The sequence below is a fragment of the Octodon degus genome, unplaced genomic scaffold, assembly GCF_000260255.1.
Source record: "Octodon degus isolate 3935 unplaced genomic scaffold, OctDeg1.0 scaffold00007, whole genome shotgun sequence".
Lineage (NCBI taxonomy): Eukaryota > Metazoa > Chordata > Mammalia > Rodentia > Octodontidae > Octodon > Octodon degus.
Window position 1 is genome coordinate 26,502,365 of NW_004524583.1, and position 12,625 is coordinate 26,514,989.

Sequence of the window (12,625 nt, forward strand, 5' to 3'; positions counted from 1 at the left end):
TGTTCAGATCTGATTAGGGAGTAGTCCTTTTTTTTTTTTTTTTTTTAATAGTGCTGGAAAGTGAACCCAGGGCACTCTACTACTGAACTCCATCCGTAAGCCCTATTTCCACTCTTGGCTTTTGTTGTTTGTTTGTTTGTTTGCTTGCTTTTAGAGACAAGGTTTTACTGTGTAGTTCAGGCTGACCTTAAATTCAGTGGCCTCAAATTCCCAGAGTTTCTTTCCCCTTCCCAAGTGCTAGGATCACAGGTGTATGCCACCACAGTCTTTGTTTTGTCTTTTTTTTTCTTTTTAATCCAGCATAGGCTCAGGCCCAGAGCCCACTTGTCTGATCGCATTGATGTTCTATGAAATTGAAGCCTTCACGGCAACACCGATGCCCAGGGTCTTACTTCCTTTCTTGTTGCTGGGACAAAGTCCCTGACTCCCACAAGTGAAATCAGGAGAAGTTTATCATGGCGCTCAGTTTGCAGGTTTCAGCCCACAGTCAGCTGCCCTGGCAGGGCTGAGCAGTGTGGTAGACCTTCCAGGCCACGCCCCCAGTGCCCACCTCCTCCCACCGGGCTCTGCCTCCCAGATCACCTTTATCTCTGACCTCGTGAGGGGATCAACCCGGCAGGATCCAATCGTCTCCCATCCCTGCACCTCCGTTTGCACCTGAGGCTTTGGGGCACATCCAGACATCAGCCGTAACACACAGCCTGGTGCCCCATCAGTTCCTGGACATCAGGGGCTCCTCTGCTTCCCCTTTGGAGAATCCTGTGTGTTGGAAATCTCAGCCTTCCCTGGCTCTACCCGAACTGCTCCAGGGTTTCTCCACAAAGCAGAGGTGTGTTTTGTGATGCCTCAATTTCCTCTTCCCTGAATTGGGGAAAAGAAAGTGCTTATTAATGGGAAAGTTGGAAAGTAAAAGTAATCCCTGTATTAGCTTATGAAGATCTTAGCATCCTCCCTGGCCCATAGGAGCTCAGGGACTGATAACTGCTCTATTGTGTTTTCTTTTTTAATTTGGCATTTTAAAGGATATGCACTTAATGAACTGAATATACGTTTTTAAAATTTCTCTTTGCCGTGTGTTATTGAATTCAGGGAGAAAGGACTGCTTACCAGCTTCAGGTCACTGTCTTTGTCATTGTAGCATTTTGTAGCTGCCTTCTCCTGTCAGGTTTTATCCACTGCTCTTTGCTGTCTCTGTGTGTCTCAGGTCTGCTTTCTAGAACTTTCCCTTCTTGTCTTCTTTCTCATCTTATTTTTCTTGCTTTTCTTTTTCTTTGTTTTGTGATGCCAACCAATGGTCTGTTTATGATACGCTCAGGTTCTTGTCCTCCTCATGAGGTGCCTGCTGCTGTCTCAGCTACTTCCATGCACCTGGAAGTGCATCTGATTCCAGCCTGCTTGCGCAGATATTGTGTGTGTTGTTCCCAAGTGTGCAGGGAGCTTTCCAAAATGCCAGCATCGCGAGTGTGAGGGACATCCTGGTCTCTAGTGAAGAAATCCTGGGGCTGCCATTGGCACCAGCAGTACCCCATGGCTTGAACTGGGCCAGTGTGGTCTGGCCTGAGTTACCCCAGATCAGTCCTGGGCCCAGAATATTTTGGAAGTGAAAAGTGAACTCCTTATTACCCATGAGACCAATGTATAACGTACTGCATTATCAGACTCTGCCGGATTTTCTTACACATTTGTTTTTCATATGAGAGCAGATGGCACGAGTACCAGGCCTTGTTCTGTGTGCTCTCTGCTCTTCCTGCAGCATCTGGCACATGCTAGGTCCTCGTAAATGCCAAGAGATGACTCGTTCCAAAGTACAGACTGACAGCTGAGTCTGTCCAGTGCTTGGAGTTGGTCCTGTTTCAAAAGCTTTACATATTAAAAAAGGAAAAAAAAATCCTTTAGATATTGGACTAATCCAGCAGGAGATCATTTTCAAACCGTAGCATAGATGTCACGGTACCATCTCATTTGAAACGTGTGCAAATTGAAACCATGTCCTTACTTTGCACGTTTCCATGGTATCTGGTTTATAAAGTGAAGTTATAGTTCTAAGATGCAAGTTTATTAGCATGGTGCAGCTTAGTGTGAAGGCTGCCTGTAGATTTATTACTTAAATATTCATACCTTAGATTTTGATTATTATTATGCTTTATAGTCCTACACACATGTGTATCTAAGGCATGTGATTGAGAGCTGGGCTTGGAGGTACATGCATATAATTCCAGCACTCCAGTGGCTGAGGCAGGAGGGTTTCTGGGAGTTTGAAGCTAGCCTAAGATACATAGTGATACTTAGTTTCAAAGACCAAAAGAAAAGGCTTATTTCTAATTATTTCTTTTTTTTTAAAATTTTTTTTTAAATTTATTTGAGAGAGAGAGAGAGAGAGAGAGTGGTGTGTGTGAGTGTGGCCACCTCAGCCCACCAGGGGGCGGGGCTGGCTGGCATGTGGTGCTGGGGGATTGAACCGCGGTCCCTGATGCTTTTGCTGAGCTTGTTTTAAGTAGGTGCTTTAGACCACTGAGCCATCTCTCCAGCCCTTCTAATTATTTCTAAAAGGCTTATTTCTAATTCTAATAAAGGCTTATTTCTATTAATTACTTGTCTCGGTGCAATAACTTGGACTGGGTTAGTTGAAATTCCAAAGCAGTATCAGTCTTTTAGAAGAAGGTGCAGAGGAATTGAGTCTTCAACCTGAATTTAGTATAAGAGACTTACATAAAGAAAATCGTGTATTTCTGTAATAAGAGGTTCAGGGCCTGAAAGGTGACACAGGTCAGAACAAAATTGTTACTAGATACACTAGAAGCTAGAGTGAGTTCTTGGGAGGAAAAGAGAATTGATAAAGGTTTTGATTAAAATAATCTAAAACTGATCGTGTCTCAAATCTGCATTTATCTAATTTGTCTTTGTATTATTCGTTAATAGAACAAATACCAGTACAGAAGCTGCTGATAATTTCATTTTAGTAAGAATTTTCATTTGTTGCTCTCATATTTTACAAGTTCCTCATTTTATTTGGTGATTTTGTTAACAAACGATACCTGTTTATAATGCAGTAAAACCTTATTCATGTAAGGTTATTAGAATAAAAAGACAACTGTAATGCTTCCAAGGAAGCAGGGTTTTTTAATTAAAAAATACATAGCTGGCATGGTGAGACACAGCTGCATACTCAGGAGGCTGAAGCAGGAACATCCTAAGTTTGAAGCTAGCCTGGGCAATTTAAGACCTTGTATAAAAATAAATTATTTAAAAATGAAAAGACAAAAAGAATTTGCTGATAATGTCAGATCTGTGGGAATTACGGAAAACAAAGAAATGCAAAAGGCTTTGAGGTCCGGCCAGACAGCTCAGCGGATTAAAGCTCCTGCCTAGGCGGAGCACAGGGGCCGGGGTTTGATTTCCGGCGTGGCTTGCCGGCCCCACCCCTGGGGCATGCTGAGACTGTGACTGAGACTGGGCATGGTGGCGCTTGCCTGTAATCCCAGCACTTGGGAGGCTGAAAACAGGAGCATTACTGGGTCAGATCTGGGTAGTGGGACCCTATAGACCCTGTACTAAATACAAAAGAAATATAAAGCTTTGAATCTGCTTGGCATTAGTTACCCATACCTCCTTCTGAACCCATGAAGTGGGCTAGCCACCCCCATGGAGGGTAGACTCTCAGACACACACACCCCCCTGCCCCCCGACAGCTGCCCTGCAGGGCACCGAGGTGCCAGCCATGCGCCTTTCTCATCCCTACCAGTACTGGGAGTACACACTTTCTCTTGCTGCTGTTTTTGTTTGGTGAATATATTTCAAATAAGGGTGTCATTACAAAATGCTAAATTTTTGTTTTTAAGGTATGATGAGTGGGTGAAGGCTGACAGGATCATCTGGCCTTTGGACAAAGGTGGCCCAAAGAAAAAACAAAAGAAGAGAGCCAAGGTATCTTTATAGGTTCATATTCTTTTTTGCTGGGCATAGGAATTAACTCGAATTATATCTTTTTTTTTATGTTTTCATTTGTTTATTTTATTACTTATGGGGGTCTTTTTGAGACAGAGTCTCCTCCCTATGTAGTTCAAACTGGCCTTGAGCTCATTTTAGCCCAGGCTGGTCTTGAACTTGCAAAGATCCCCCTGCTGAGCCTCCCTGGTGCTGGGATTACAGGCATGCACCACCACGCCCGCTTGTTTTCTTTTAGAGCAGTTAAGGCTCACAGCAAAACTGAGAAGAAGTTCTAGTGATTTCCCATAGGAAGCCTCTGCCCCTTAAGTGAGTGAGGAGTCGCCTCCACCAAAGCGCTGCATTTGTTAAGACGGTTGGTGACCGTTGGTGACCTGCCTTGCCACAGGGTTTCCACTGGCTGATGTATGCTAAAAGGCCCACACTTGGGCTGGCAAGGTAGCTCAGTGGTCTAAAGCTCCAGCTTAGGCAAGCTTAGGCAGGCACAGGAACCTCGGTTCAATCCCCGACCCCACGTGCTGCACCAGTCCTGCCCTGACGGTGGGCTGAGCTGGCCACACAATACTCACACATCCCGAAAGGGGCCACGTGGCTCCAGGGCAGTGGACAAAAGTGCAGGGTCCGCATCCAGCATTCTGGTGTCTTGTGGGTGGACCCAGTGCCTCAAAGACCCTGTGCGTGGCCAAGCCCCCTCCCTCACCCTGAATTCTGGCCACCACAGACACTTTACTGTCTCCAGAGTTCCACCTTCTCCACAATGTCATGTTGCCACAGTCATGTAACACAGAACTTATAAATTGATTTCTTTCATTTACAAGTATGCTGAAGTATTATTACTAGATCTTCATTCTCACTGTAATAATCATGTTGACAAGATAGTTTCTCTGTTATAACTCAGGCATTAATAAACTAAGAATGTTAAATACATTGCTACATAGTTTGACGGAGAAGTGACAACCAGCATTCACTGTACCCTGGGCTCCAAACTCACGCCTGTGGGTCTCTCCTCATAGGAGAAGGTAGAGTCAGGCAGATAGTGGGGCAGGAGCAGCATGCGCCCTGGGGAGGTTGGACATGATCACCCAGATGTGAAGGCGCTGCCCTCAGGGTTGCCAAATAGAGGATCTGGGAGAACCACCATTTTTAAAAAAATGTGAAATCTGATTTTTAAAAGTGGGGAGCAGATAGTAAAATCGTAAACACATGTACCAGGCATTGAGCCCTTCACCATTCCTTCAGTCTTCTGCTTTGGCATTGGAGACTTGCTGGTGTTTGTCTTTGACACTTTCTGTGTGCAGGGCCAGCAGGGTCAGCTGTCGAACAGCACAGTGTCACTGCAGTGTCACTGCTGCATGAGAGCAGGATCCTGTGCACAGTTTAGAAAAGGCTGCTTAGTATTTCTGTAAGTGTAAATTAAGAGTCAACAAACAGGACCAGTAAGCTAGCTCAGTGGACTAAGCACCTGCCTAGGCAAGCCCAGGGATCAGGGTTTGATCCCCGGCACTACGTGTGTGCCTGCCCTGCCCCTGAGCGTGCTGAGCTGGCCTCTGAGTCTGAGCATGGTGCTGCATGCCTGTAATCTCAGCGCTGGGGAGGCTGAAAACAGGAGGGTCACTCCGAGTCTGAGCTGCATAGTAAGACCTTATACCAAATACATTAAAAAAAAAATTGTCAATAAATAATGACTGACCTTCTTTGTTTTTATAGTTTTCCTGGGAGAAGTAGAATATTTTCTCTAGATGTTGGCCCTTCTCACACATTCTTTGTTGTTCCCCAGAATAAAGAAGATGGCGAGAAGGAGGATAAGCGGGATGAGGACAGGCAAAAGACGAAGCGGGGCCGGCCTCCTTTAAGGTCTGCCCTCTCGTCCAGCCTGCCCTTCGGGTTATCTAGGACAGCAAACAGCGAAGGAAAATCAGGTACCTGCCTGCAGCTCACCTTTGTCCGTTGGAGTGGGGGTGCTCACTTTTGAGGGTCACCTATGTTTACAAAATCAAAACTTTTGGGGCAGGGGACATAGCTCAGCAGCACAAGTGCCTGTCAGACAAGTGCCTGGTCCCAAGTTTGATCTCCAGTACCGCAAAAAAAAAAAAAAAAAAGAACTCTTCTATTTCTGCAGTCGCACTTCATTTACTAGCAGGGATACATTCTGAGAAATGCCCCTGTGCAGACATCACGGCGTATCCTCCCACAAAGCACGAGGCCATGGTGCCACAAGGTCCCTAGACCACTGTCATGCACGTGCTGTTGCGGGCCAGAGCATTATTTTGTGGCACCTGACTGTAAAATTACCATTGTGTAAAAGCTTCTTAGTTGATTACCCAGGTTTCATCATTTCTTTTTTTTTTTTTTGGTCGGAACCGGGGATTGAACTCAGGCCCTTGCACTTGCCAGGGAAGCACTTACTCTACTGAGCCATCTCCCTGGCCCCAATCTTATTTCATTTAAAGTACAAAATTTAATTTGAAGCTAAAGCTTATTTTGCTGTATTTGCTATTTAAAATTTAGCAATAGTTTAATCTTGGAATATCTTCTCTTATAAATTCCCTGTCTCCCTGAGGGCGAATTGCTCCTCCTGCGCCCCGGGACATTGCATGCTGTTTTCCTTTGAGGCATGCCCCAGTGTCCCCTGTACATTTAGCACGCTTCACCTCAGAACTACCAACCAGACCTGGGCCATAGGAGTGTTTTGTGGCGAGCGGAGCCAAAAATATTTCATTCTGCTTTTATTCTTTTGTAATTTAAGACATTCTAAGTGCTGTCTTCCACAGCAGCCCTTTCCTCTAGGGAAGTGCTGTTCTGAGCCGTACACAGGGCTCCCCTCAGTGCTGGGGGAGAGCCAGTGGCCTGGCCTGCAGGCGCCTTTTCTCTTTACTGCCATCTGCTGGAATGTGGTCACAGTACTCGGGTACACAGATGCCCACCAAGTACAAGGTACCTTAGGTGGCTCGTCCGTGTGCAGTATACAGCCTACACAACCAAACATAGCAGCCTTACTAAACTGCTTCATGAAAAAAGTTTTGTTCATTTTTTGTACCGGGGAGCGAACTCAGGTCCTTGCACTTACCAGGCAGGCACTTAGGCTGCTGAGCTATCTCCCAGGCCCGAAAATGTATTTTTAAGCATCAGAAAAATGAACTTGTTTATAACAGAACCACAAAATAAAAATGTATATCTCTTTTCACTTGAAAAATATATTCAGCATTTGCCTTTTTGAGTTTTAGTATATGAGCACGTTTGTATTTCACACTTCTATGTAGTGTTGGAATTCACCTTTATTATTTAAAGAATTGTGTGGCATAAAGGGAATAACTTGTTTTGTGAGGAGGTGGCTTGCCTGTACTTTCATGTCTGATACTAAGAATATTTAAAGATCTGAGGGGCCAAGGAGATAGCGCGGCAGTCTAAGTGCCTCCCTGGCAAGCATAAGGACCTGGGTTTGATCCCCGGTACCATGTGCCATGCCAGCCCAGCACCAAGCTGGCCACTGAAACTGGGCATGGTGGCACACGCCTGTAATCCCAGTGCTGGGGAGACTGAGACAGAAGGATCACTCCTATGAGTCTGAGCTACATGCTGAGACCCTGTACAAACGAACGAATGAATGAAAGAAGGAAAGACTTAGAAACATAAAGATTTGAAAATTTATGCAGCTCGTTTTAAATGTCTTTTTAGAATTAAGTGAAATATCATATTCCCTTCTTAGGACCCAAAGCAACCACCATACATATTAATCAGCATTTGCTAGATCCTAGGTCAAACCATTTAATATATTCATGTTTTACTATTAGTCCTTTGATTTTTTTTTTAATGTGCTTCACAGTGGTCTAAATAATACTCGTGAAAATTGCGGAGTAGCCGCTATGTATACAGAATTAAATATGTAATATATTTTCACACATTTTACTTGGAAATTCCCTCCCCGTAAAAAGTTTTGGTTCAGCTACCTGATTTATCTGATATATGAAGTGTGTCTGGGGAGTATTCTTCGCTTTTAGTTTTTGAGACAAGGTCTCATGGTGAAATGCAGATTGAATTCACTGCAGACCTCCTGCCTCAGGCTCCTGAGTGCTGAGATGACAGGCGTGTGCCACCACGCTCAGGCTGTATAGGCACATTCAGAGGCACGTGATCGGAAGGGATTTTTATTACAATGCATCGCGACATGACTAAACCATGATTGTAAGCTTTCGCTACGGAATGAGCATGAGGCTGAGAACCCGAGTGATGCGTTGCTTCCTTTTGCAGACTCCTGTTCATCTGATAGCGAAACAGAAGACCCTTTAGACAAGAGTTTGATCAGTGAAGAACTGTTTCCTGATTCTAAAGAAGAATTAGAAAAATCTGACTCTTTAAACGATGACAAGCTCGATGAGGAGACGGCCAAGATGGCTGCACACGCGCTCCGGGAGCCGGACGGGACGCCGGTGCCTTTGCTGGAGGCCCTGCAGCCCGAGGCCGGCGAGGGTGAGCAGGTGGCCCAGCTTTTCGGAAGCAAAGTGGAGCGAGGTGAGGATGTCAAGAAGGACACAGAGAAGTCTCCAAAAGGCAAGGGAAGGCGAAGCAAGACAAAAGAGATCTCTTTAGAAATTATAAAGCTGGCGTCGTTTGGCCCAGGGGAAGCCGGGAGTGAGGCTCCCGGGAACGGCCCTGTTCCTGACCTTTCCTCCCTGGACAGCAAGAGCTCGGCTTCGGCGGCTGAGGATGATGTCGACCCGTACGGGAAGGACAAAAGGCTGAAGCGGAAACTGCCTGGGCTGCCATCCCCGGAGAAGAAAGCCAGAATGGAGAACGGACTGGGTGTGGCCGTGGCCGGGGACATCGAGGCCCCAGGGAGTCCTGAGTGCACTGGGTTGCACGCTGGAGTTCCCCACAGTCGCTGCCCCTGTACACAGGACCCCCCAGTGGGCATCGCGCCACTGCGGGTCGAGGACGACGTCCTGCCGCTGATTGGGCCTGAAACCCTGGTGTGCCACGAGGTAGACCTGGACGATCTAGACGACAGGGACAGGGCTGCTGCGCAGGAGGCCAGTTCCCCGGGTCCTGGGCCCCCTGGGCTCCCCACGGCTGCCTCACCACTAGCCCTCAGCCAGGATGGGTCCAGGAGCGAGAGCGACACCACAATCGAGGTGGACGGCGTGGCCATAGAGGTGGACAGCGTGGCCGAGGAGCTGCCAGAAGGCCTCTGCGAGCCGGAGCTGGGAGTGGCCGGCAGGCTGGACACAGGCCCCGCCGCCTGCAGCGAACCCACGCAGGACCGAGAGGGCAGAGAGAAGGGTGAGGCTCCACGGGTCACCTGGGCGGTGAACCACACGTGGCCTTAGAAGTCCCAAATACCATCCTGCATGGTGATAATCAGTACAAGTTAGTGCATCGGGGCACTCCCTGTCCCCTTCTCTTTTTGTTTCTTTTCCTTCAAATTCTCTTTCTCTCATTTCAGGTCAGAAAAGGCCAAGCGATGGAAACAGTGGATTAATGGCAAAAAAACAAAAGCGTACCCCCAAACGAACAAGTGCCGTAGCCAAAAATGAAAAGAACGGAGCAGGTTGGTGCTTCCACACTGGCGGAGGTGCGGTGGTAGTTATTTCTGCAGTTGGTTGGTTTGATCATTGGTGTCAGTTTGACGACATAGCTGGTTTATGATTTTATAAAAGAAAATAGTCATTTTTGTGCTAACTTTATAAACTTTTAAAATTGTTTTATTTCTGTAGTTTTTTGAGACAGGGCCTCACAGTGTAGTCCAGGCTGCTCTTGAGCTCGTTTTGATCCTCTCGCCTGAGCCTCTTGAGTGCTGGGGTTACAGGTGCCACCATGCCGAGTTTAAAGGAGTCTTAAGAGAAGTAACCAAAATAGTGTGTGATTCTTACCAGGCTTCCATTGCTCTAAAGTGTGTGGAGTAATATATCCAGCCTCACTTCCCGGCGTTAACAGCTGCGTTGTGGTTCTGTCGCAGTCGTGGTAGTTGTAAGACCATACCCACAAATTCAGAGATTGCTTTCCCTTCAAGAAATGAAGCCTCGGGGCCAGGGAGATGGCTCAGTGGAATAAGCGCTTCCCTGGCAAGTGCAAGGGGCTGAGTTCAATCCCCGGTTCCGCAAAAAAAAAAAAAAAAAAAAGAAATGAAGCCTCGTTCACCTCCCTTTGAGTGTGGGATAACGTTAGTGACCCACTTCCCACAGTGGCAGCGAGGGCGCCTTCAGAGGCTGGGGCACAGCAAGTGCTGCCGAGTCACCTCCTCTGGGTCAGGTTGGCGCTGCGTCATAAGCCCATTAAAGCAGCCCAGGAGAAGCCCAGGGGGGCGAGGAGCTGGAGGAGTGGCCACGGCAGCCAAGATGCTCCCAATGTGGAGCCTCAGACACGCCCCCAGAATGTTTGCTTAAACATTTGTGGTTTTAAACTTAAGATCTGGGGCTAAGGTATAACGCAGCAGGAGGCAACTGACCCTCAGAGAAGTTGCATGCAAGGCAAGAAGCACTTGGACGGCAAGATAACCTACTCTCAGATAGGTTAGATACCATGTTTTGTTGTTAATTATATACATTTTTTGTAAGTTTCAAGATTACTTCACATATAAAGTTTAAAAGACTTTACAAGGAAGGAAAGAAGGACATGATCCATTCCACTGTTTAGAAAGAATCTTTTGGTTCACTAAGGCAGTAAAAAGCCAAATGAAGGAGATCTAGCAAACCATTAGGATTCACTTATGAATGAGGAGGCGGAGCAGAAGTGGTTCCACAGCATAGCCATGCACAGGCGAGTGGACCAGAGCTGGGCATCAGAGAGCCATAGTGAGCTCAGAGAGGAGCCCCAGCTGCTTCCTGGACAGTTGTGTCTGGGACCCGTAGGAGGACGAGGTGAGGCTAGGAGGTGCGGCGGTCAGGGTAGCAAGGAGTTTTTCCTTCCAGAAATAGGACCTGGATCAAAGGGAAGCAAGTGTGTACTACAGGAAGATCTGCTCCTCCCTCTGCTGTCAGGCTAGGAAGGATCCAGGCGTGCGCGTAGGCTCTGGGAATGCAGAATTGGCAGGGAAGAGGACGTGCTGGTCCGTGTATGGGCGTTCCACAGAAGCTGGAGGAGAACGTGCCAAGAGGCAGTGAAGAGATTAATTCCTCCTTAGAAAAGACTCAGCCTTTTCAGACAAAAAACAAACAAAATCCCAAACTCACTAAAAGGATAAGTTTTACCTTCAGCTATGCTTTTTCAGTAGAAAGCAAGGTGGACTTTGGCTTTTGAAAATGAATACAGGGGTAGAGTTTGAAAGAAAAGAAAAGTTGAGCATTCCAACTTATTAGGGAAAACCAACACGTCCCTTAGGACAAGTTGGGAGGACGAAAGCAGTTACAAATAAGTATCTTCTCACGTTTTTACTCTATAGATTTTAAAAGTTGGATATGTATCATTGAGATATTTTTGTGCTTTCTCCATAGTTTGAGTCCTCTCAAATTGTTCTTACATTTTGCTTTCACAAAAATGGAACAGCACTATATTATTTTATGACCTCTTAATCTTTTTTTATACTGATAAGCTGATAAATGTTTGCAGCATTTCTCTTTTTCTTTTTTCATTTATGTATTTGGTACAGGGTCTTACTATGCAGATTGAACTCATGGAGATCCTCCTGTTTTCAGCCTCCCCAGCACTGAGATTACAGGCGTGCGCCACCACAGGGCCGGCACAGCATGCAGGGCCAGGGATCAAACCCTGGTCCCTGCACTTGCCAAATAGGCCCTTAGTCTGCTGAGCTATCTCACCAGCCCTTGTTTGCAGCCTTTCTTTCTTTCTTTCTTTCTTTCTTTCTTTCTTTCTTTCTTTCTTTCTTTCTTTTTTTCTTTTTTTAAACTGTTACACACTTTGTGCGTTTATAGTTTGGGTTTTTTTGGTTTGGTTGGTTGGTTTTGTTTTTTTTCCTGATACCAAGAAGTGGAGTGGGGAGGTCTGTTGCACTTTGGTAACTTTGAGTTTATGAACTGTAGTCTGTAAGAGAACTTCATTATTCCTGTTACAGGGCAGAGCAGCGACAGTGAAGACCTCCCTGCTGTGGACAGCTCCAATAAATGTACTCCAGTAAAGCATCTTAATACATCTAAGCCACCAAAGCTCGCGCGCTCTCCGGCCAGAATCTCCCCTCACATCAAAGATGGAGAGAAAGAGAAGCAACGAGAAAGGCATCCCAATTCCTCCCCCCGGACATACAAGTGGAGCCTTCAACTCAGTAAGAAGCTCATAGATAACCTGAGAGTAAATCCTAAGCTGCAATCTATACAGTGTCAGCGTGGCTTAATGTTAATAAAATAAGGAGTGGTGAATTAACAAGAAGAACACTGGGAGATAGCTCGGTGGTCTAAGTGCCTGCCTAGTAAGCCCAAGGACCCAGGTTTGATCCCCAGTATCGCATGCTATGCTGGCCCCAGAGCCCCGGGCGTGCCATGCCGTTCACTGAAGCAGGGCGTGGTGGCGCACATCTGTAATCACGGTGCTGGGGAGGCTGAGGCAGGAGGATCACTGTGAGTCCCAACTGGGTAGTGAGACCCTATACCAACTAAATAAATATATAAAAGATCTTAAAAAGAATAAAGAAAAATGTATCAATTTTATAAATCAGTAAAACTGAAGTGCCCTTTATATATAGTACCCTGTATTGACTTTTTTTATATTTTTGTGATCACTTAAGTATTACATG

General features: G+C 46.2%; 1 protein-coding gene across 1 annotated transcript in view; it reads left to right on the forward strand.

Moving 5' to 3' along the window:
* Positions 1-12,625, forward strand: part of Arid4a (AT-rich interaction domain 4A) — an 85,738-nt gene that overhangs the window by 57,996 nt on the left and 15,117 nt on the right. The window contains exons 18-22 of the mRNA XM_023701673.1: positions 3,840-3,924; positions 5,723-5,864; positions 8,194-9,222; positions 9,386-9,490; positions 11,951-12,157. Of these exons, the coding sequence (XP_023557441.1) occupies positions 3,840-3,924; positions 5,723-5,864; positions 8,194-9,222; positions 9,386-9,490; positions 11,951-12,157 (1,568 nt within the window). The remainder of the gene's footprint in view (positions 1-3,839; positions 3,925-5,722; positions 5,865-8,193; positions 9,223-9,385; positions 9,491-11,950; positions 12,158-12,625) is intronic.